The 22,728-nt window shown below is 54.3% G+C and overlaps 1 protein-coding gene across 1 annotated transcript in view; it reads left to right on the top strand.

Moving 5' to 3' along the window:
- CDC42BPB (CDC42 binding protein kinase beta) overlaps positions 1–22,728 on the top strand; it is an 84,646-nt gene that overhangs the window by 34,894 nt on the left and 27,024 nt on the right. The window contains 4 exon segments of the mRNA XM_075531951.1: positions 3,980–4,071; positions 9,505–9,588; positions 14,889–14,984; positions 15,936–16,084. Coding sequence (XP_075388066.1) covers positions 3,980–4,071; positions 9,505–9,588; positions 14,889–14,984; positions 15,936–16,084 — 421 coding nt within the window.

The raw sequence follows: 22,728 nt of genomic DNA, 5'->3' as shown, positions 1-22,728 counted from the left end.
AGGGATTTGTGTCCTGTAGACAACTCTTAGAAACTCACTCTGCCACAGAGTCAATTCAGCTGCTACCCTCTAGGGCAGAGTAGACCGATCTCTGGGTTTCCAAGATGGTAACTCTTTGCTGGAGTAGAAAGCCCAGTCTTTCTTCCGTGGAGCTGCTGGTGGTTTCAAACTCTGGACCATGCAGGTTGCCGCCCAGTGAATAGCTGCTACACCACTAGGCCTCCTTTATATTAGAAAGGAAGGTTTACCATAGACTAAGCAATTTAAGATGTTTTCAAGAGAACGGCAGAAAGCAAAACCAACTAGAAGGCGGGAACTTGAAGGATGAGAACAAAGTTTAATAAAACTGGAAACAGGCAAAAGAGTTAACAATCAAAATGGTTTTAAAACAAAATTTTAAAGATGACTGATAGCAAGATTGGCCTCTTGGCAAGATTCATCGAGGACAAAAGCTTTGAGATGGGACAAAGAAACCATCTGAGGAATTCAAAAGAGTGCCATTGTCAGTAGTGCTGGGGACATTGTGAGCACCTTCATGCTGGTCCACTTATTGAATGCAGATGGTGCATACCATCTTTTACAATATCTAAATTGTACAGTTGAGGTAAGAAGAAATAAAGTACTCAGATATTTATTAAAGAAATGGAGTCAAAAGTTAAAGAGATTTTTTTCCCAGGACAGTTGTGGTACCAATAGTTTTCCCAACAGGTTCTGCCAGACATTCAAGGAGTAAGTCATCCCAGCCTTGCCCAAAGGTTCCCAGAGCACGGGAAGCGTGGGGACACGCCCAGCCTCTTTACGAGCCCGGCCTGATCATGGTGCCAAGACCCAACAAGGAAGTACAGGCACAGACGATTGCAGGCTATGTCCACCCTGGAGCATGTCAACACCATAAGCAAACGGTCAGCGAGCTCAGTCCAGGAATAAATTTAAAAAGATAATACAGCAGTTCTAATTTTATTTCATCACAAGAATGCAAGGTTGGTTAAACATCAGAAACTAGATGGAGGGATTTTACCAGGTTGAAAAGGAAACCGTGGATCTCAACAACTGCAGGGGAAAAAAAGGGTTGATTTTAAAAAGTATTAAATCCACCCTTCATACTAATGCCGAATTAGGATTGATGAACAAAACTTGGTTCTGTCTGCCAAGTCGATTCTGACTCAGAGCGGAACTGATCCTACATGGTGTGCGGGGCCAAGATCTTTATCTCCACAGCAGATGGGCAGGTGTTTTCCTTAGCAGGCATGCTGGTAACCTTTGCGGCCCCAGGGCTCCGTAATGAACAAGTAAACAGTCAAGCTCAGGGACTTTCCATAAAGCACATGGCAGCTGTTTAGCAACCACTAAACTCCTGCTGTGCAGCGCCACCACAGCCCATTTGTCAAAGTTTGACTCCACCAGACAGAGCCAGCTCGCCTTCCGCTATAATCACAGGTGCGCGCGCGCGCGCACGTCCACCTACGTCTGGTCAACCTGCAGTTCTTCTGCACCTGCCTGTTGTGGATCTTTCATATACTTGGGGTCACGCACCTGCTGGCCTTCTGCGCCCTCTCGTAATTAGACTGTACATTCACCTGCTAAGACTTTGTCTCATTGGCCTTGTTGCCTTTCCCCAGCGCCTTCTATTCCTTGAACTCAGAACTGGCCTTTCTCGTGTCTGGTAGGGAAAGCAAATGGACAAAGTGTAAAGGCATGACAAGGCGAGCCAGGGTCCAGTCTCGGGTGTCCTCCTGACGGCCATGCCCACCTGTCCCTGCCACACGGGGTCCTGGAACTCCGAACCCACGCAGGGCCGAGCTGCGCCGGTCTTTCTGGCGGCAGCCTGGGGTTGGCTGCTTTGTAGTGAGGAGGGATTTTAAGCCACAGCGATGCAGTAGGACCTAGCAGAGCTGCCCCGTGGGGTTGGGAGGCCGTCTTTCCAGGAGCAGACCGCCAGATCTTTCTCCCATGGAGTGGCTGGATGGGTTCGAACTGCCAACCCTTCGTTTCGCATCTTAATGGCCGCAGAGCCCTTGATTACTTAGGGATGAGGAAGTGTAGTCACACAGGGTCCTTGGACTTCTCTGAGGTGACACAGCTACCAAGTACGGGACAGTTCTGTCACCTTTGAGCCTCCTGTGCTGCTCCTTCCTACCTGTTCCTCCCTCCCTGCCCCAAAGTGCCATTTGTCCCCACAACCAGTCTGTGGCGAGCGCACGTGCTGCAGGACCTTGCTTCAGCACCCACCCTCCACTTTCATTGCCGCAGCACCCTGGGCACAGGAGCACGGTTGCTCTGCAGAGGAGAGCACCGAGGCCCAAGAGGGCAGGAAAGGCAGGACCAGACGACATGCAGCCTGTGCGTGCTCTGCGCTGGGCTCTCGAGGTGGACGGTTTGTCTAGCAGGCTCTGGTTTTGTTGTTGACAATGTGCCCAGCAGAACACAGAGATTCTCACTGCCACTGAGGTGACTCATTGCAACCCAATAGAACTTCCCTCTAGGTTACCGTGGCTGTAACTCCTTCACGGAAGTAGAAAGCTTCACTTCCCCCACCCCACCCCCACCCATGGAGTAGCTGTTGAGCTTGAACTGCTGACCTCATGCTTAGCAGCCCAATACATAGCCCATAGTACCACCCAAACCCAAACCAAGCTCACTGCCATTGAGTCGATTCAGACTCATGGCAACTCTGTGGGGCAGGGTAGAACTGCCGCAGTGTGTTTCTGAGACCGTAACTCTACGGGAGTAGAATGAGTAACTGGTGGCTTCAAACTGCTGACCTCACAGTAAGCAGCCCACCATGTAATCACTATGCCACTAGGGCTCCTTTTAAGAGAATCCTCTTTCCAAAAACCAAACTCAACTGCTACCGAGTCAATTCCCATGCATGGTGACCCATAGGGCAGGGTAGAGCTGCCCCTGTAATTTTCCAATACTGTCACTTTTTACAGGGGTAGAAAGCCTCATCATTCTCCCACAGAGAGCTTGGTAGATTTGAACTACTGACTTTGTGGTTAGCATCCCAACTTGTAAACACTACACCACTAAGGTTTGGTGAAGAGAACTGTGTATGAAAATGGACATGTAAAATTATAGTTGCTTTTAGAGAAAGTAAATGTATATGCCAAACTCCAAAGTATTTGACTTAACAGGATTTGAGAAACATCTAGCTGGGGCAAGTAAAAGTAGCATACAACATACAGTCTTGGGCCTGCAAGTGAGCGTGGAAAGAGCTGTGGGAGACTTTGCTGGCCCAGAGGTGCTTGTCCAAAGGCCAGGTGTCCGGTGGTCCAGTGAGTGCTACTTCTGGAGTCAGGCCTGTGGGATTGAGGCCAGGGCTTGCCCCTCACTGTGCGTTCCTGGGGGGGCGGTCACCCGTCTCCCCCAGGAACCTGGCTGCATCTTCTCACACAAGGCATGTGTGTGCAGTCTGTGTGAATGAAGTGCTGGTCTTTGTTCCCAGCCCCCAGGCGCACGGAGGGCAGTCCAGTGTCCTGGGGCACCGCTGGCGCTGTGGAGAATGGCACCATCCTGGAGGATTTTCCCACGCTGCAGACAGCTCTGGGGTACAGGGTATACCCCACTGTGATGGGGTGCCAGGATGGCTGCCAGCCAGGGCTTGCTCGGGGAACGTAAGCCCAACTAGGCTGCACATCATTCCCTACCAGGAGGTGTGCTGAGTTTGTTGTAATAGATACTGAAATATAGTTAGTTGCTAATGACAAAACCTTGTATCTGAAAACCAGACTAGCTGTCATCCAGTCTATGTGGATTCATAGTGACCATATACGATGGTGTAGAACTGCCTCTGTGGGTTTTCGAGACTTAACTCTTTAGAGGACCGGAAAGGCTCATCTAATTGTGGACCTTGCGGTTAGCAGCCCAGCACACACCCACTACACTACCAGGGCTCAGCATACCTCCACGTTTCTCTCCCACAGGCTTCTAGAGTTCCGTGCATTAGACTAAATTGTTACTTCTCCCTTTTACTTTGTAGCTAAACCGTTCACACAGCTGGTGAAGGAGATGCAACTACACCGAGAAGACTTTGAAATAATTAAAGTGATTGGAAGAGGGGCATTTGGTGAGGTAAGAAGGCTGTCGTTTGTCCAGTTTGGCCCCAATGTCCAAACAGCAGCACCTCTCGGTTACACTCTTTCCTCCCTGCCCACGGGGCTGGTTCCAGAGACAGTCAGGAACCTGTGAAAATGGAGGGTGATTACAGCTTATCAGTTCACCCACCGGAGAATGGCTACAGCCTTACTAACTGCCAAACTGCCAGAATCATGGCCCGGCCCACTTGGCACATAGCTTTTGTCACCACAGCCAACCTTATTGGCCCCTCACAGTGTGGCATTTGTTAGTGTTGGGCATGTGCCATGAACGCACAGCACAGCTGGACTGTGGATCTTTTACTGCCGTCTCACCGTGAGATGCTGGCTATCGGGACAGGCGGTCACGAGAAGCAATGTGGTGGTGGTGGTGGTAGGTGCTGTCGAATCAGGTTCTGAACAATGGAATGAAACCACTCGGTCCTGGGCCATCCTCATGACCCGTGTTCTGTCTGAGCCCTTTGGCGCAGCCTCTGTGTCAGCTCGTGTTGTAGAGCGTTTTCCTGTTTCCCCACTCACCCTCTCCTGTACCAGGCATGATCGCCTCCGGGGTCTGGTCCTTCCTGACAACATGCCCAAATTCCGTGAGACACAGTCTCGTCAGCCTCGCTCCTCAGGAGCATTCTGGCTGTACTTCTTCTGACACAGGTGTGCTCATTCTCCCAGCAGTTCACGGTGTAGGGTTCTATCAGTCAGCATTTGGGATGGTGGGATGAATCGATGCCAACTGGCAAATCCTTGGTGAACAAAATCTGGAAGAATCAGAAGCAGGAAAGTAGCCCCCGTTTGTGGTGGGTGACGTACCTGAGGAACTGTTAGGACCACGCAGGGGTTCTCGAGGCTATAGAGACAGGGTTTTAAGAAGGGTGTTGGTTAGAGGAGAACTTGGCAGCCATTTCCCCAGACGTTTGAGGCCTGGCCCTGCTCACCGTATGGTCTGCTCACCGAGCAAGCGCCAGTCCTTATGCTGACACCAGGTCAGGCTTGCTCGTACCAGGAAGGACAGGTGCTGCATGACAGGCCTTTTTCCATAAGGACACTCGGGTATGGTGTCGTTGGGTTGGGGAGGGGTGATGGGCAGTGGAGTCTGAACTGAGAAGAGGTGCCTGGGAGGCCATGGAATAGGCCTGCCTCTTTCCGAGGCTTAGCCTCCATTACCTGTCCCCCTCTCCCCCACCCCCACCCCAGGCCCATGGCTGTCCCACTAGGGTCCAAGAAGGCTCTCGCAGCCACTGTAAGGACATTGCTTTGCCACGTGAGGTCATGGTTAGCATTGTGCACACCCGTGTGAAGACCTTGTGAGAGTTCACGTCCACTTACCCTCGTCGTTGCAGCTGGCCAAAGTGGGGGGAGCCCGTGGCCGCAGCTAGAGGAGGTGAGCGGCTGCAGCAGCCTCCTGAGCCCCCAGACAAAATGCCCTCTGTCTCACCTGCCTACACCCTACCTGCGTCCCTGGGCTTTTTTCAAACCATTTCCTCAAAACGGAACTCACTGTGTTAGAGTCGATTCTGACTCACAGCAGCCCTGTAAGATGGAGCAGAATGGCCCCTGTGGGTTTCCGAACCTCTGTCTCTTTATGGGAGTAGAAAGCCTCTCACCTTTCCCCTGCAGAGTGGCTGGTTTCAAACGGCTGACCTTGTGGTTAGCAGCCCAGCTCGTCACACGCTAAATCACTGGGCTCCTTGAAAGCCCTTGGGGGAAGTCACGAACCCAGAGAGCCGCTCTCTCTTTTAAAACCTCACAGCCTCGTGGAGCTGCAGGCGGGTTTAGTGTGGCTCAAGCCTGCATGTAGGTTTACGGCGGGCTCTCAAGCTGGAGAGCTGCGCACCTGAGTACTGGCGTTGCTTCCAACAGTAGATGGCTCTTCAGTCTGTGGTTGCAGCAGATGCCCTGGCTCTGCCCGACAGCAAACCTGCAGGCTGTCCCTGTGAAGTGGCCTGAAGGTGTCAGGTGCGGCCACACGTTTTCTGTCCCGCCAAAGTAGCTCACTATGACTGCCAAGTTGAAAGAAGGCCCATCTTAATGCCTCAACCCCCTCAAAATGTCTGAGGATCCTTTCGCTAAGACACCGCAGCCACACTCCCTGCAGGACTTTAGTGGGACACAGGAAAAGGAAATTCTCCTTGGAAAAAGCCTAGACACCGTGACTGCATGGGGCCCACTGTGCACCGAGCCTCATCTCTTCCCTAGAGGCAGCCCGAGGAGTCCCACTGAGGCCCTGCATGCCTCCACATGTCCATCCTGTGCCCATGTGTCGACTCCCCGCCCCTGCTTTCAGAATGCTTGCATGGTCTCCCAGAGGTCTCAGAGAAGCACGTGCTGTTGCTGTCACCAGGGGGCTGAGACGTGGCGGCTTGGCGGCTGCCTTGTCCTCCCCAGTGGCAGCTTAAAGAACCCCAGCCAAGCTCAGTTTTCCTCAGCTCCTGGCGAGCTGGGAGGGGCTAGGGATTTGATTTTCAATTACTGAGCTGTAATTACACATAAGACACAGTGTACAATGTGATGCGTTTGACAAATGCCTGCCACCGGTGTGACCAGCTCCCCATGTCACCCAGGAAGACCCCTTCCTGTTCATTTCCAGACACCCTGCCTCTGAGTCCATCAGTAGGCGCGCTAAGCGAGAGGGAGGAGGAGTCCCACACAGAACCAGGGCTCTCTGAGCAGTAGCGGGGGTTGATGAGGTCTTTCTTCAGAGGGAGTGACGATAAGGCCAGCCCAGGGTGTGTGCCAGCCCAGAGTGTGTGCTTTCACATGGCCCAGGCCCAGCCTGGGCAACACAGCCGAAGGAGCTAGAAGGTAGATTTTAAAGGGGCAGGTGGAGAGGTAGGAGAGAGATGACTTGTTAGAGGTAAAAAGAAGGAACAAGAGAAATAATTGTTTTACCAAAATAGTGTGGCACCAAAAATAAAGTTTGTGTCTATTTTTAGCAATCTTGTTTGCAAGGAACTTACTGCAAAACTCAGTTTTTTATGAATTTCAAAGAAAACACTTCCCACCTCCCAAACTTCTTCCAAATCCATGTCAATATGTCCTCCCTGCGCCTGCTGAGCACCTGTCCAGTTCCTCCTGCCCAGGAGCCTCGTGGGGCCCCAGCCTGCCTCATCGAGAGCCATCCACCATTTTACCAGCACCCTCCTGAGCCCCGAGGCCTGGGCCACACACCCCAACCCTGCCTGCTGCTTCCATCCCTCACCCCTTCACCACCAGGCAGCGTGCCAGAAGCTGGGCGTCCAGAGCTGTGACCATTGCTGCCGCCACCTGTGCCCAGATCTGTGCCTGTTTGCAGCTTCTCCATCTCAGAAAGCACGGAGCACACCCCAGCATTCCAGCCTCTGCTCTTTACGAAACGGTGGGGCCTGGGTTTTTATCATCAAGGGCCACCCTTGTGTGACTGTTGTTGACCAGGCTGGGAAGGGAAGCATGTGGGCTGTGGTTCTGTGTTCAGACCAGAGTGGGTTAAACTCCAGAGTTTTGACAGCCCAGCCCCCCCCCCCCCCCCCAAGGAGACACAGCATGGACGGCGGGGAGGGGGGCCATGTCTTGCCCTTTTTTCTGTCCTCACATTATGGAGATAAGTCAAGAAGTTTAGGACTCACTGATGTGTGTGTGTGTGGGGGGGGTTCCCCATAACTCACACCCAGGGGCCCAGCAGTGTAGCCAACTCCACTGGGAGCCTGACCCAAGTAGGGGCTGGAGCCCACCCTACTCCACATTCCTACTAAGTCTCCTAGAATCATTTGAAGTAACTGACACTATTTGGAAACAATGTAAACTTTCCAGAACACTGCACACACTGGTCTATCCTTATCCAGCCTCTACCGCTTAACATTTCCTCCCTTTCCTTTATCTTTTGTCCCCCACCCCCTTTCCTTCCTCTCATCCCCTCTCCCCTCCTCCTCTGGGTAATTTCTTTTAACCACTGAGAATAAGTCGCCTGTGTTCTGTTTTCTAAGAATAGGGATGGGTGGCACGTGACCACGACTCAAGTCATCAGCACTAAGACGTTTAAAATGGACAGGAAGCGCTTTATCTACTCTGCCCTCCCTGGACCAGTTCTGTTCGCTGCTCAACTGCATCATCTTGTTGGTTGGCTCTCGCTTCCCCCCAGCGCAGCCTCCAGCCTAGAATCGGGTCTCCCCTTCAGTGGGCATATCCTGGGCTTACTGGATGTATGCAGGATCACCAGCTGTCCCTGAAACAAGACTGAGATCTTGGCCAGGCAGAAGTTTCTAGAAAGCCAAACATGATTCTCCACCACACGTCTGTTAGCACCCGAGCGTGCAGAGTGCCGAGGTCTGGGGGCCATTCTTCCCGCCACGCACTCTGACAGCCGTCCTTGTCCATGTCCTCTGGCACAGTCGGGGCCCTGATAGTCATCGCCTGGAAGTGTGGCTTGTTCCAAGCAGAGGTGGAACGTTCCAGACCCCCTTTGCAGTGGGATTGGAATTGGGATCAGGTGGTCATTGTCTGGATTTTGGCGTTTTCCTTAAAGCTTGTCAGCTCTGCCATTCCTCCTAAGTTAGATGGTTCCAGGAGGAAGTGCTTTGCGCCCATCTGGGGACAGCGAATCCCAGGAAGAAACAGACGCTGCTAAGCAGGAGAAAAGGCTGTTAGGAAGCCTGTGCCCCACAGCTCCCACCCCTTGTCCCACGGCGGGCACTGGCCTTTACCCAGGTTCTCCGCTTCGAACGCCGTGGCTGACAAGCAGCAACCTAGGTGTGACAAGAAGACCCTCCATACAGGGGCCACAGGGTGACCGGTGAGGGGAGCCTGGCTGGGCAGGCACATGCTTTTGAAGGCTGCCTCAGGCCCTGGGTCGGCACAGGCCCATTACAACTAGCTGTGACTTGTGTTCACGGAGTTGTGAGGATGGAGGTCAGGGAGTTACTCCCAGAGCGGAGAATGTGTCGGGGCTGATGCACATGCTGCCACGCACAGTAGACGTGGGCTGGGGGTATGGGAAGGCCAGGAGGTCTTTGTGGAAGAGGTAGCCTTTGGACAATACCTGGAGGACTACAGCTGGACAGCTCACCTGCTGAGTGCCAGCTAGCACTGTTCTAAGGACTTTGAATGTGCCGTCTCCCTCGATCCTCACAGCCAGGTCACCAGGGCACCATGGCTCTGTCCCTGTGGTACAGTTGTGGAAACAGAGCCACAACAAGCGAGTTTGCCCAAGGTTACACTCAGAGTTCACGTGGCTAATCGCCGCCCGTGAAGCCCGGGCTGCCCGGGGTGGAGGGGTTGGCGGAGCACATCGACAGAGCCGACGAGGGCCGCCAAGCTGCGCTGTGGCTGAGGGAGGGCAGTTCATCACGGCTGTGGAATGCCGCCTTCCTCTCCCGGGCAGCGAAGATGTGAGATGTTGGGTTCTGTTAAGAGAGTTTTTGTTAAACTAGCGTGTATATTCCAGGTTGCTGTTGTGAAAATGAAGAGCACCGAACGAATTTACGCCATGAAAATCCTCAACAAGTGGGAGATGCTTAAAAGAGCAGAGGTCAGTATGGAAGAACACCCCCACCCCAGCCCCGAGCGACAGCAAGGTGAAAGGGGGTTTCAGGTCCCTGAAGCTCTGGGGCGAGCCTGTGTGGCCCGCGGCGGTGGGGCAGCCGCCGTGTCCTAGTCCTTCAATCCTTTCCCCCTGCTCCTCGGCTCACCCTGCAGTCTGGGCCCCGAGGGGGTTTACTGAAAGGCAAATGAAGATCTTCATGGAACTTTTAGGTATTTTTAGCATTCCAGCTCGATATGCAAAAGTGATTATTGGATTGGAGCATGCTTTTGGATCAGCAATGGTGTTGGGGCTGGTGGCGCAGCGGGTTAGGTGTGGGAAAAGTTCAGTGGGAGGCAGGTGAGGCCATCTACTTCCATGCAGCCGCAGAGCCTCTGGGACCCTGAGGGCAGGTGGACTCTATCCTTGGGGCCTGCTGTGAGTCTGCATTGACTGCCGCAGCACGCTCCACTTTGTTTGGGTCCTTTGAGGCGCTGCCATCAAGTTGATACCAGCAGTGACCCCATAGGACAAGGTAGAACTGCCCCCTGGTTTCCCGAGACTGTCACTCTTTAGAGGAGGAGAAAGCCTTTCTGTTGAGAAGCACCTGGTGGGCTTGAACTGCCAACCTTACTGTTAAGAGCCCACCAGGGCTTCCTTTTCCTCCTGTGAACACTACGTTCCACAACATCAGCTCTCACGCTTTCCTTTTGGAAGCTCCGCCACCTGCAGTACAAAGAGGAGGAGAGTAAGTAAGTTGTAAGCAGTGAAAGGTCACAACTGTAGACCAGACTGGGGTCTGTCCATCCCCCGACCCCCACCCATTTCCATTTACTTATTTATTGTGTGGTAAAGATACATAGACCAGATCCTTGGCCAGTTTGATCCGTGACAGCTCAGAGGGCGGGCTGGCATCCCTACCTTCTCGCTGTCCTTTCCCGTGTCCCGCGTTGTGATCATGCTCAAGGCTGCACTCCCGCCTCCTCCCACCCTGCCAATGGTCTCCGTCTATGTGGTTTCCTGTGAGGTTCCACATGATTCGCCCGTGTGCTGACTGTGCCCCGCACGGTGTTCCAGCACCCCGCCCTGTGTGGCCTGCATTGACATGGTGTTTGTTTAATTCATTTCTTTGTTGAGGTCAGTAAAACCACGACTAAAATTTTTCTGTCCACGTTTTGGAAAAAATTAAACTACTGGTCAGTGCATAGATTCCTGACTGGATTGCCCTGCTGTCAATCTCACTCTAAGGTAGCTCTGACTGTGAAAGGTGGTAGATAAAGCTTGAGAGCGAGAGGTCGACTTCTCTCGTGGACACAGGCCTGCTAGCGTGAGACTAGCTCCGAGCGGCCCTGCCTGGCTGGGGCTCAGCCGCTCATCATCCTGGGAGTGTCCTGGAGCGTGGGGTGTGGCACACTGACACCAGCTCCTTTTTTATGTAGACACATAGGTATCGTGTGTTTGTGTGTACACTAGGGGATACCCAAAAAAGCCAGATTTTTTAAAGCTACGTTTTTAATTTTTTTACAAAACAACCGTATCATCTTCAAAGTACTCTCCATTACACTTCATACATTTGTCTGTGATTCCATTCTTGGAAACATTTTTTCAAGCTCATCTGTTTGGATGGCTGACAGCACCTCCCTCATTTTTTTTTCTTCACCTTTTCTACATCGTCAAATCACTATCCTTTCTTGTCCCTCTGCATTGACAGAAACAAAAAAGGTACACAGAGCGAGTTCAGGTGAGTAGGGTATGTGGGGCAAGAGAGATAGGCTGCTGTTGTTTTTGTTTTTTTGCCAAAAACTGGCGCATTGAGATGACTGGGCAAGGTGAAGATGGCATCTTCCAAGGCTTGATTGATGTATGCTTTTGTGGTTGTAAGAATAGCACCATGTCTTGTCACCAGGAGTCCCCAGTAATGACCTTGGAGAGAAAGTCTGGGTCAATCAGAGCTGTTCTTTGAAGGCACCACACGTTTCCAGTCGATGCTCTTTCTGCTGGTCAGTCAGAACCTGAAGTACAAATTTCACATCGACCCTCTCGTTCCCAACTAATCCGTTACAATTCCCTGAACCGAGCTCCAGGATAGTTCAGATAGCTTCCCCATCTCTTCCACGGTCCATTGACGTCAGTCTGCAAGACAAGTGCGTGGATTCTGTCGACGTTTCTGGCCATTCGGGACGGACACATCCAGAAGGAGATTGGTCATCAGTCGACATGCCACCCACTCTGAAACAAGGAAGCCATTCTCACACTTGAGTTCCCCCTTAGCTCTGTCCTTGTGCATTCAGCCTCACGTGTCTGCAGCATTTTTCCCGAGCAGGAAACAAAATTTCAAAGCCACATGCTGTTCTCTGAAATCAGCCATCACAAAAAATGAGGTTTGAGTGAAACTTTTTACAAAAAAACCAATGTGACCAGAGAGAATCTTCCAGGAGACATGCTGGGTACGCTAGCACAGGTGAATGCGCACTACAGAAGCTCTGCCCTGCAGAGCCTTTTTCCAGTGGTTTTTTTGGGGGTGCTTATCCTCATATATGCATACACACGATATATCCGAACCTGTGTACCTGAGTGAGTCAAAAAGTACTGCTACGGAGCTCCAGTTCATACCAGCACTGGTGCTTGTCCCAAACGAAATGTATCAACGCCACTCCTGCTCGGATCAGTGGGAGGCCGTGGACCAGATCGCGTAGTAACATACTTGTCCTGTCGAATTAGGGGACACACAAAAGGTCCAGTCAGAATGGTGGCTCCTGAGGGGATCTGCTTGGTCAGTTACGTTCAGGGCAGAAAGGCATGACAGCTGTGTTTGGGGACCCCAGAGGGGTCGGCCATCTTGCGAGATTGTCTTTCCTAGAAAGAACTTTTAAGAGTGTGGGAAACGGCACTGGAGAGATAAGGAATTTTTCTATTGTGGCAGTGCGCTCGCTCGATCTTTGGTAGTAGTCCTGATCTTGAGCTCCAAGACTCTCAGTGGAATGTGGGTTGGTTCCTGGGTGCTGTTTGGTGTCAAAGTGTGCCACTCTTCGGGGGAGGCTTGATCCCACTGCCCTTGAGTCAGGGTTTCCGAAACCACATTTTCCCCAGAGCTGATGCCGCCTCTTTCTCCTGGGAGCTGCCGGTGGGTTTGAACTGCTAGCCTTGAGGTTAATGGCTTGGCTTCTAGGAACTCGCTTTCAGAGTTGTATAGAATTAGGAGGAGGATGTGTTGAGAAATGGTAGCTTTTCATATTTCGATATATTTGTTTCATAAATAAATCTTTAAGATGTTTATGATTTTGAAGCAGTACTTTCTGACTTACCCTCTTACAGGTACCACACATGTCCCTATATGTGCTCCTGTGTGTCCTCTCTGCCTGCTCACACCCATAGAGTGCACGGCTCCCCACTGACCCAGTCACATAGCCAGACCCTTCACATAGCCGCGCCATTCACACAGCCGCACCATTCACAGTCACACCATTCACACAGTCGCACCATTCACACAGATGCGCCATCACACAGTCGCACCATTCACATAAACCACACAGTCGCACCACACAATCGCACCATTCACATAGACCATTCACACAGCCGCACCATTCACAGTCACGCCATTCACACAGTCGCACCATCACACAGACGCACCATCACACAGTCGCACCATTCACACAGACAACCATTCACACAGACGCACCATCACACAGTCGCACCATTCACATAAACCATTTACACAGTCACACCATTCACATGTTTAGAAGCTAGTTTAAACCATTCAGTCGCACCATTCACATAGACCACACAGTCGCACCATTCACAGTCACGCCATTCACACAGTCGCACCATTCACACAGACGCACCATTCACATAGACCATTCACACAGTCGCACCATTCACATAGACCATTCACACAGTCACACCATTCACATGTTTAGAAGCTAGTTTAGACCATTCACCCAGTCGCACCATTCACACAGTCGCACCATTCACATAGATCATTCACACAGTCGCACCATTCACACAGTCGCACCATTCACATAGACCATTCACACAGTCGCACCATTCACATAGACCATTCACACAGTCGCACCATTCACATGTTTAGAAGCTAGTTTAGACCATTCACACAGTCGCACCATTCACACAGTCGCACCATTCACATAGACCATTCACACAGTCGCACCATTCACATAGACCATTCACACAGCCGCACCATTCACATAGACCATTCACACAGACGCACCATTCACATAGACCATTCACACAGCCGCACCATTCACAGACCATTCACACAGACGCACCATTCACATAGACCATTCACACAGTCGCACCATTCACATAGACCATTCACACAGTCGCACCATTCCCGGTGTTGCAGAACTGAACGCAGTAGGGCATCCCCATTGTTCGTCTTTGTCTCAGTGTTTTGTTTACTGTGGTCACATTGCGCTGAGCTGACATCCTGACACTGAGTCCTGACTTTCCCATCACCAATCCGGACCAGCCACCTCTCTGCCGGCCCCTTGCTCGCTCTCTGGGCAGTCATTGACAGGGGGCCGTGATGGTGTGGAGCAGTTTGTCTCTGGACACCTGGCCTTTACAAAGCTGGCCAGTGAGCCCCATGACGCCTGTGGTCTTGGAGATGGTAGAACCAGGACACATCTGGATGGTTTTGAAACGGTAGAAAAGTCCGTTTTTATAGATTCCCCGAGACACACAAACGGGCAAAATGCGGTGCAGCGTGCTCTCGCCCGCCCCCCCCCCCCCCCCGTGCCTTCCCAGAGCTTCGCCAGCGCCAAGCACGCTGTGCTGTGTCCTGCACGCAGAGGAGTGCTATTACAGTCCTGCCCAGGACTCGGTGACTTTTATGTGCAGCCCTCGCTCGCTCTGTCACTCATTCAAAGACACCTCAAAGCCCGCCGTTCCCCGGGGGCACTGGCCACGGGCCTGCGTGGGAGGGCCCTGTTACGGTCCGCACGTCGCTGCAGTGGCAGTGAAGTGTGGTTTGAAACTAGCTGGCTCTCATCAGTAAAGAGGCGGCCGTCTCCTCTAGTTGGGCCTGTGACTGCCACCACGGGAAGAGCCGGGCACCTTGAGGAGGTCATTCTGGTGAGGGGAGGTCAGGTGATACTGGGGAGGCAGGCCAGGCTGTGGAGGGTGGACCCAAGGCCTCCTGGGAGAAAAGAGTACTGGCAGCCCCAGGTGAGTGGGCTGCAGGGACAGGAAGAGGAGGGCTGGGCTGGGCCTTCTGGGACCAGCAGCTGAGCAGCAAAGCAGGTGGGACCTGCTGCAGGTGGACACCCCATTGCTCCCCTCCCTTCCCATAGACGGCGTGCTTCCGGGAGGAGCGTGACGTGCTGGTGAATGGCGACTGCCAGTGGATCACGGCGCTGCACTACGCCTTCCAGGACGAGAACTACCTGGTAGGTGTGGGCACGGCAGGAGCCCAGCTTCCACCTGGTTCTCTCCCAGATACATGTGGCCCACCAGGTAAAAGGCAGGGCCTAGCCCAGGGGGACCGAGGCTTGTGGAGTCTGCCACCACTGGCCTGATTGTATCTGCTCGACTGTCCTCCTTTTACAGCCTCTTCCATCTGGATTGTGGTAGGGATTTGGACTGGGATGAGTGAAGGGGCAGTGTGTGGGCCGGTGGCATTGTGGGGCCCTGCTGACCTAGTTCCCACAGCTGCGAGCACCTGGATGGCACTGGAGCCCGACTGCAGAGCTGTGGGAGCAGCTGTGGCTCACACACGTGCGGGCATTTAGCTGTGGGCTCACGAGCCTTTGCCAAGAAGGCTAGTTTAGAAGCAGGAGGGACGTCCAGCCTCGGGAGCTAGTCCAAGGCCCTGAGTGCCGGCAGGCCTCATCAGTTCTGGCAGGGTAGGAGGGAACTGTGGGGACAGCCCACGGAGCTGAGTGACAGGCCTCTAGGGGTGTGCGCTTTAACCAGGAGCAGGGAAGTTCTGTTTGTGTGTCTCCCCTCCCATTGTTGGAGAAGACACACCGGGAAGATCTAAGGCCTCTGGGACTCTCCTGTTAGCCAGCGGGGTCATGTTACCGGCGATGCCACTGTGGGTTCCTCGGGTTCCTGCAGGCACAAGAAGGTGTCTGCCACCTGCACTGCCCTCGTATAGCTTGCCTTCATGTCTCCCTGATCTTCCTGCTGCTGAATTGATTTCTAGAGCAAATGCCAAGAGCGTGGTGTCTGTTAGCCACATGGTGGCCGGAGGGAGAAAAACTGAAGTGATTCTGTTGCCCCCTGTCCCCCCGTGCCCCTTTCAAACTGCTCCCGCTTCCCAAGACCGTCCCAGCGTGGATGTCTGGCCTCTCGGTGACCGGACAGCACACTTTCTCCTCTTCCTTCCCCATCTGCAGTATTTGGTCATGGATTACTATGTGGGTGGCGATTTACTGACCTTGCTCAGTAAGTTTGAAGACAAGCTTCCGGAAGACATGGCAAGATTCTACATTGGTGAGATGGTGCTGGCCATCGATTCCATCCATCAGCTTCATTATGTGCACAGGTAACTGGGCAGCTCACATCTCCATGGAAACTACGCTTCATGAGCTGAGACACTCCTCCTCTCTGAACTCCTGGGCTCCCAAACACCCAGTGCCTCACCGTCAGGGTGACTGACACCCCCCCCTCCGCCCCAACACACACAAACAGCCTTTTTTAAACGCCCACCCCGGCACCTGCCAGAGAGCAGCTCTCATTGTCTCTGTGTGATGGTGAAGCTCTGGTCAACGGAAGCCACTTTGCCTTCTAATACATGGCATTGGACTTTCCCCCAGCCAGTCTCCCATCTGAGGAAGCTCCAGGGCCTGATCCCACTGTGAACTCTCCCAGCTCTGCCCCCACAGAGCCCACAGCCCGGGACCCACCCACAGAGCAGGAGTGGGTTCACGTAGAGGCAGGCGGCACAGCCCTGAGTGATGGTGAGGGTGTGGTCCCAGGGTGAGGGGCAGCCGAGGCAAGTGGCCTGGGGTAACTGAAGGGGGCCTGCGTCTTCATGTCCTCTCTCTTAAGGCCCAAAGTTTCAGGCTGTGGTCTGTTTCTTTCTTTTAGTACTTTTATTTTTCTGATAATAATTTTATATTAAGAGTTTTAAGAAGCCATAGTTCTGTAGGACTGGTGAATCTTGAGCCCCTCTTTCACTCTCCAAGAGTGACCTTGCAAATTCTTAGAGGTTTCTTCTGGTGCCACACAGCAGGCTTGGCATACACAGCTGGTTTCCTGTACATGTCTTGTTTTAGGTAACACCTATGAAGGTGACGGTTTCAGTCTTCACCCGCGGTCAATGCGCTCACAGCCCGGAGCACCCCCGTCTGCCCCCCACACACACCAGCTCTCCTTCGCCCACTCACGCCCCCTCTTCTCAGCCCCTCTCACATACTCTCAGACTCACTGTCCTCTCACTCATCCTCCAATTAGTAACTTAGTAACTTTTGGTTTATCCAGCATCCTGTCTTTGTCATTTGGCTACAGGACTATTACAAGTGAGCCTTTCGGGATATAAAAGCTAACATTTCTTAGCTTCCCCCTAGCTTACCTCTGCGTAAGCCCACTGTCTGGGGAGGGGGGGGGATGTCGCTTCTGGCTCACAGTGACCCTGCAGGGACAGAGTGGAGCTGCCCACTCTGGTGTCCAAGGCTGCAAACCTTCACAGAAGCAGACTGCCCCGTCTCTCTTCTGCTCATGGCTTGTGGCTTTGAACTCCCGGCCTCCTGGTTGGCAGCCCGTGCTGTCAGCACCGCGCCCCCAGGATTCTGTGCCTTCTGTGTAGCTGCTCACATTGTGGCTGAAATGGGAAGCTGTGTAGGACGGGGCAACAAGAATTTTGTGGGAAAAGTTATCTTTTAATTCCATTTTCCTACATGTTTGAAGCCCCTCGCTCTCAGACACTCCTAGCCGTTTCTTCAGGTGTCCTCGTGGAGCACTCCTCCCTCCCGCTCCTTCGGACCGCCGTCTGCTATCCTTCTGGAGTTCCTTTCCAGGGAAAGGTTCCCGCCCAGCTCTCAGTCGGTAGGAACCCACGTCTTCCTCTTCCTCAGCTGATGCAGCCGCCCGCCCCCGCCTTCCAGGGCTCCAGGAAAGGAAGTGTGAGCTCCCCTTCTGAGGCCCTGCCTGCCTAGCAAGGTTGAGATTTTCCCACGGAACAGAGGGTGGTTTACCCACACGGTATGGATGTTCAAGAGCCCCCATCGGGACTTGGAAGGCTCTTACCCCCTCCCTCTGAGTCACTGTTGTGGGCTCTGAGACCGCGGGGGTTTCCATGACTGCATTGGGGTCCGGTTGGCCTCTTTGGAGTCTCTCTTCATCCCGGTGTTTTGGAGGTCCTCTGTCTGCCTGGGCCCCGTCAGGACAGCCATGGCACTGTGATTGACCAGGAAAACTAGTGTAAGGCCTCGTTCACCCTAGCCGAGAGTGGCGTGATGAGGGATGCGCTGGCAGGGCGTGAGAGAACCCGGAAGGGGCAGAGAGGAGGGCAGGCGGGCCGAGGTTTGGGTGTTGGCGGGAGGCAGGCACACTGGTCCCGGATGGAGAGGCAGCTCTCGGGCCTCCCAACAGGAGAGCTGGCCCCAGGAAGAGCTCTCTGTTAGAGAAGCTCCTGATCGGGAGCAGTGCACGAGGAAGCTGCTGGCCACCACACACTGCGGGACCGGACACGGGGGCCATCCTGCCAAGAGCATGCCCCCCACCCCCACCTGTCCTGCTCCATCTGACACAGTGGCCATTGGACTAGTCACTTCATCTCACACTGATACTTTGAGATCTGGGAGACTGGGGCTCTTTGAAGGCCTGGTACTCAGCCTTGGCCTCAACGGCTCCCTTCACTTCCTTTCTCTGATCCGATTTGTCCTCCGTCTCTTGTGATTTCTTCATTTATTTCTGGGAAAGTTTCTTAACTCTCCGGTTTCATCTTGAAGCGTGACTTGCTCTGAACAATGTCCAAGGCCTCTTTCTTTTTCTCTGAAGTTACAGAATGCGGAGCCTCCTGTAATTAGTACAGCTTCTCTCCCATCTCTCATGGGTACCGCTTTTGTTGCCTGGACTGTCCGCTCTCGGTCTGCTGCGTGTGAGGCTCTCTGGCTGGCCCTTGGGTTTCAGAGCCAGACAATGTGTGTCCTGCGAGGAGTCCTCAGGGAGCAGCCAGCCGTGGACCTCTGACCACTCTGTCTGGGGCTCCACCTTCTGTATCAACGTCTCTTCCCGAAGAAGCCTTTCAGCATACTGCGTGGACTCCTCCCTGTGGAGGGGGGCTGGCGGATGAAGACTTCGCCTAGGGCCCTGGGATGCAGAAGGCTGCACGCACGGCCTTTCTCCCCCACACCCTCTTGCTGCGCTCAGGATTGCTCGTTCTGCCCCCACTTCCTCTTCGCCTGGCCCCCACTAGGCACCTGCTTCTGTGCTCTCAGGACAGTGATAAGGCGAGGGCCACGCTGCCCGGCTCTGGGACATAGCTGGCGGCCTGCGCTGCAGTTGATGGCCCCGCAGTGTGTCGTGTCCTGCCTCTCAGGCGCCTCGGGTGGCTCCCTTAGGGTCCCTGCCACATGGGTCTGGTCCAGCGTGCCTCCTTCCTCACCACTTCCATCAGAGGCCTCCCACTGCACCCATGGGCTGCGGGGAAGGTGCTCTAGTCTGGCCACATGGATGAAGCCTCACCCTGGGAGTGCCCCTCCCACCCTGAGCCACCCCCATGTTGGAGGAGCCTGAGGATGACCCAGGTCCCCTGTCCTTAGCTTCCTCTAGGCTCTCCCCCAGCCCCTCAGGAAGCAACCAGGCTGGGCGGGTGCCAGGCTCGGCATGGTCACCGCTGGGAGGTAACAGGAAAGCCCCCTGTCTGGCATGCCCAGGCCACCTTGACACTGCCTCTGTCCAGTCACTTTCTCTTGGGGACGCTTCTCTTCCTTGCCCTGGAAGGCACCCGTCTTACGTGTGCGCCTTCACTGCAGGTGAGGAAGCCTGGGCCAGAGAGGCAGACACCTGCCCAACCCCAGCTCCATGCCCACCAACACGCAGCGCCTCCTTCAGGTTGCGGGCTGCTGTCCGGTTTTTTCTCCTAGTCCAGCAGTGGTTTCCCAGCGCCCAGACCCCGTCTTCCCGGCTGCATACTGCCTCAGTCCCCGGGGGAGAAGCCTTGTTTGTCACGGTCTCCTGGGAAATTACCCGGGCCCCGTTTTCAAATGTGGCTGCTTCTCCTCGCTTGTCCTTAATTAGGAAGTTTTCCTTCTCGTTTCCTTACTGGACTTTGCAGGAGTTGTCTGCCGTCACTGGACTTGCAGGCACACGAGGAGACATTAAACTGTCGTTCCAAAACCTTTTCTCCCCAGACAGCTCTTACTCAAGTGCTCGAACGTCCCAGTCTAAAGCCAGTTCTGTGTTTCTGCCAGAAGGTTCAAAGTGAGATTTTGCACGAAGCCAGCCCCCCACCCCCACCTGACTCAGGTGGGCACCTTGTGAGTGAGAGGGAGTCTCTCTGTGTTTGCGGTCAGGAGTGGCCTTGCTGGTGCTTCAGCGGCCAGAGTAGAGCCCAGGCCCTGGCAGCCCAGGCGCTGTCTACAGGCTTCACGGGTCAGCCTGGCAGGAACCCTCGGCGCCTCCATCTGTGATGCTCCCGTGGATGCCTCAGGGAACAGCTGCTGAGAAAGGTGCCGTCCCTTCTTCAGAGAGCGGGTACACCTTCCAGAGAAGCACTCAGAGAGCAGCGCAGGAATTGGAGACTAGTCTGTACAGAGAGGAAGGGGAAGTGGCTGGGCAGCACTGGCTGGCTGCAGCCACTGTGCCCTTAAGGCTGAGCCTGACCCCACACCAGACCCCTCCCTTGGCCCTGAAGCTTCCAGCAGGACGAGGCTCATCCCAGGGAGGAGGTGGAACCCACGAGCGGTGTCCCCAGTGGCATGGTGGTTGCGTCCTGCCCAGGTGCCTCCTTTCGATGTGTCGGGGTTGCTCTTGTCTCCCGTAGCTCTGACGGCCCCACCCTCTCCTGACCTCGGGACCACAGGTGCATGTGGCACAGGAGGAGGCTCCAGCCTGTCACTCCCCTGAAGGAGGGCCACTGCTGGCCACAGAGGGGTCGTAGACATGGTAGCCATGGGGCCTTCGCTCCTCACGGAGCTGCTGTCACCATTAGAGGGCTCTGGCTCTTCACCCCACTGTGTGAGGCCCGCCGAGAGCACCTCTCACGGCGTCGTCCTGCTGACTCGCTCTCTTGAGGATAGGCCGCTCTGGTCCCCTCACCAGAAGCAGCCAGATCCTGACTGCATCTTGCCATCTTTACCAAACTGCTCAGGATGCCCCAGATGTCCTTCCTGCACATGCAGATGTTGGGGGAGGGAACACAGCAGGAGGGCCTACATGGGGAGGGGAACCTTACTGGAGACCCGCCCTGGCCTGTGCTCCCAGTTTAGCAGATATTCAAGTGACCCTGGGAAGATCTCTGTCTGAGAGGTTATTGACAGCCAGGTGTTCTTCCACCTTGAATGCTTGCTCCTTGCCCTACCCTCCATCTCAGTTAAAAAACCCAACCCTGCCGATGGCAGTCACCTGCATTGCCCGCCTCCTGTTCCCAAAGGAGTCCGGTGAAGACACGGTGTAGGGATGCTCCAGGCAGGTGCAGTAACCCTGTGCTTAAATCCTGTCTGTCTCGGAGCCTGACTGAACTTCCAAATATAGTCTGTTAGTGTGACTTCAATGGGGTCATGCCCTTCTTAACAGACGTGTGTGACACAGCGACATCACTGGGGGTAGGGGGTGTGTGCGGAGACGGTCGTTCTGGGTCTGCATCCTGGGAGAGGTTTGTCCTTCTTTGTACCTGCTCCCTCCCCCGCCTGCTCTTTCTCCTGTGAAGAGCATGCAGACTACGTGGTCAGAGACTTGATTAGATCCCCAAAGTCTGGGGGGTAGAGGCACTTTGGGGACGTGCTGCCCCATGCGGGTGGAAGCCAGATTGGAGTCCCATGACGTGTGCTCCCTTCTCCCCAGCCCCCCAGCTTGCTGAGTCCGCTCCGACTCCACAAGACAGCAGAACTGATCCGCACTGCTTCCCAGCTCGGTTCCAGCTACTTAACTCTCGTGACACCAGGCCCACTGATGACATGTGCAGAGCAGGCAGAGCCATAGTGGCCGCCAGTGGACTAGTGAGCGGTTGTCTCCAGCTTGCCAGGGGAGGGCTTGGGAGGTGATAGCTGAAGGCCATGGGTGATGAAGATGCTCTGGAATTGGCTCTGGCTGCCTACTCTGGCCTGTGACTGTCCTGAAACCACGGAATGCTTCGCTTCAGCTGTGAGCTGTGTGACTCAGAGGGCATTCCATGGAGCGCACACCGTGGAGTCCATGCCAAGGGACAGAGCAGAGCTGCCCCCTAGGGTAGTGAGCCAGGGCTGCCACCTTGACGGAAGCAGGCCACCTCCCCTTCTCGCGGGAAGGAGTGTCGGTGCATCCAAACTGCTGGATTTTCAGCTCGCTGCCACGACCAGGGGCTCTGGAGGGCAGGGCAGCCGTTCCTCGGAAACCCTGCGGGTGGCCTGGTGTTCGTCCTGGCACCCAGGGCACCTTCCACAGTCCTCCGGAGAGCCGCTTTTCTGAGGAAATACGTAAGAGCCTTCCGTTCTCCCCAAACCTGCAAAGGTTACGGGGAGGGGAACAGCGTGCTCACTCTGTAAAGAAGCTTGTTCCTTTGAAACCAGCTTAAGTTGAGATTCATTAGCTCTATGGAGCAGACAGTTCTGTGAAAAGAAGAATTTTACTAGTGATAATGCAGTCAGCAATGGTTTCAATTTTGGTGTGTGTGTGTGAGAGAGAGAGAGAGAGAGAAACTTGGGGCAGGTTCCTCGGCTTCTCGAAGCTTCTCGTTTGCCGTTTGTTGGGTGCATGGTGATGATCAGCCTGCGGTGACCTTCCTCCGCCCGTCTTCGCCTGGCTCCTTTCCTTCCTCACAGTAAAACCACTGCTCAGCCCCTCACCTCGCTCGTCAGCACTCTCCCTGGCAGGTGTCCCACAAGCGTGGCCCGTGACGGGCCTATCCATCACGAGGACTGACACCTCGGCGAGTTTGCAGTCTGGGCGCCACGGCAGGCAGTGCCCTAGGACACAGGCCGATTGCACGGAGATGATGCTCAGTGACAGGGGCCAGGTCGGGGTGAGGGGGCGAGACTAGGTGACTCC

The sequence above is a fragment of the Tenrec ecaudatus genome, chromosome 14, assembly GCF_050624435.1.
Source record: "Tenrec ecaudatus isolate mTenEca1 chromosome 14, mTenEca1.hap1, whole genome shotgun sequence".
Taxonomy (NCBI): Eukaryota; Metazoa; Chordata; class Mammalia; order Afrosoricida; family Tenrecidae; genus Tenrec; species Tenrec ecaudatus.
Note: the sequence above shows the minus strand (reverse complement) of the source record. Positions and strands in the feature narration are given on the sequence as shown.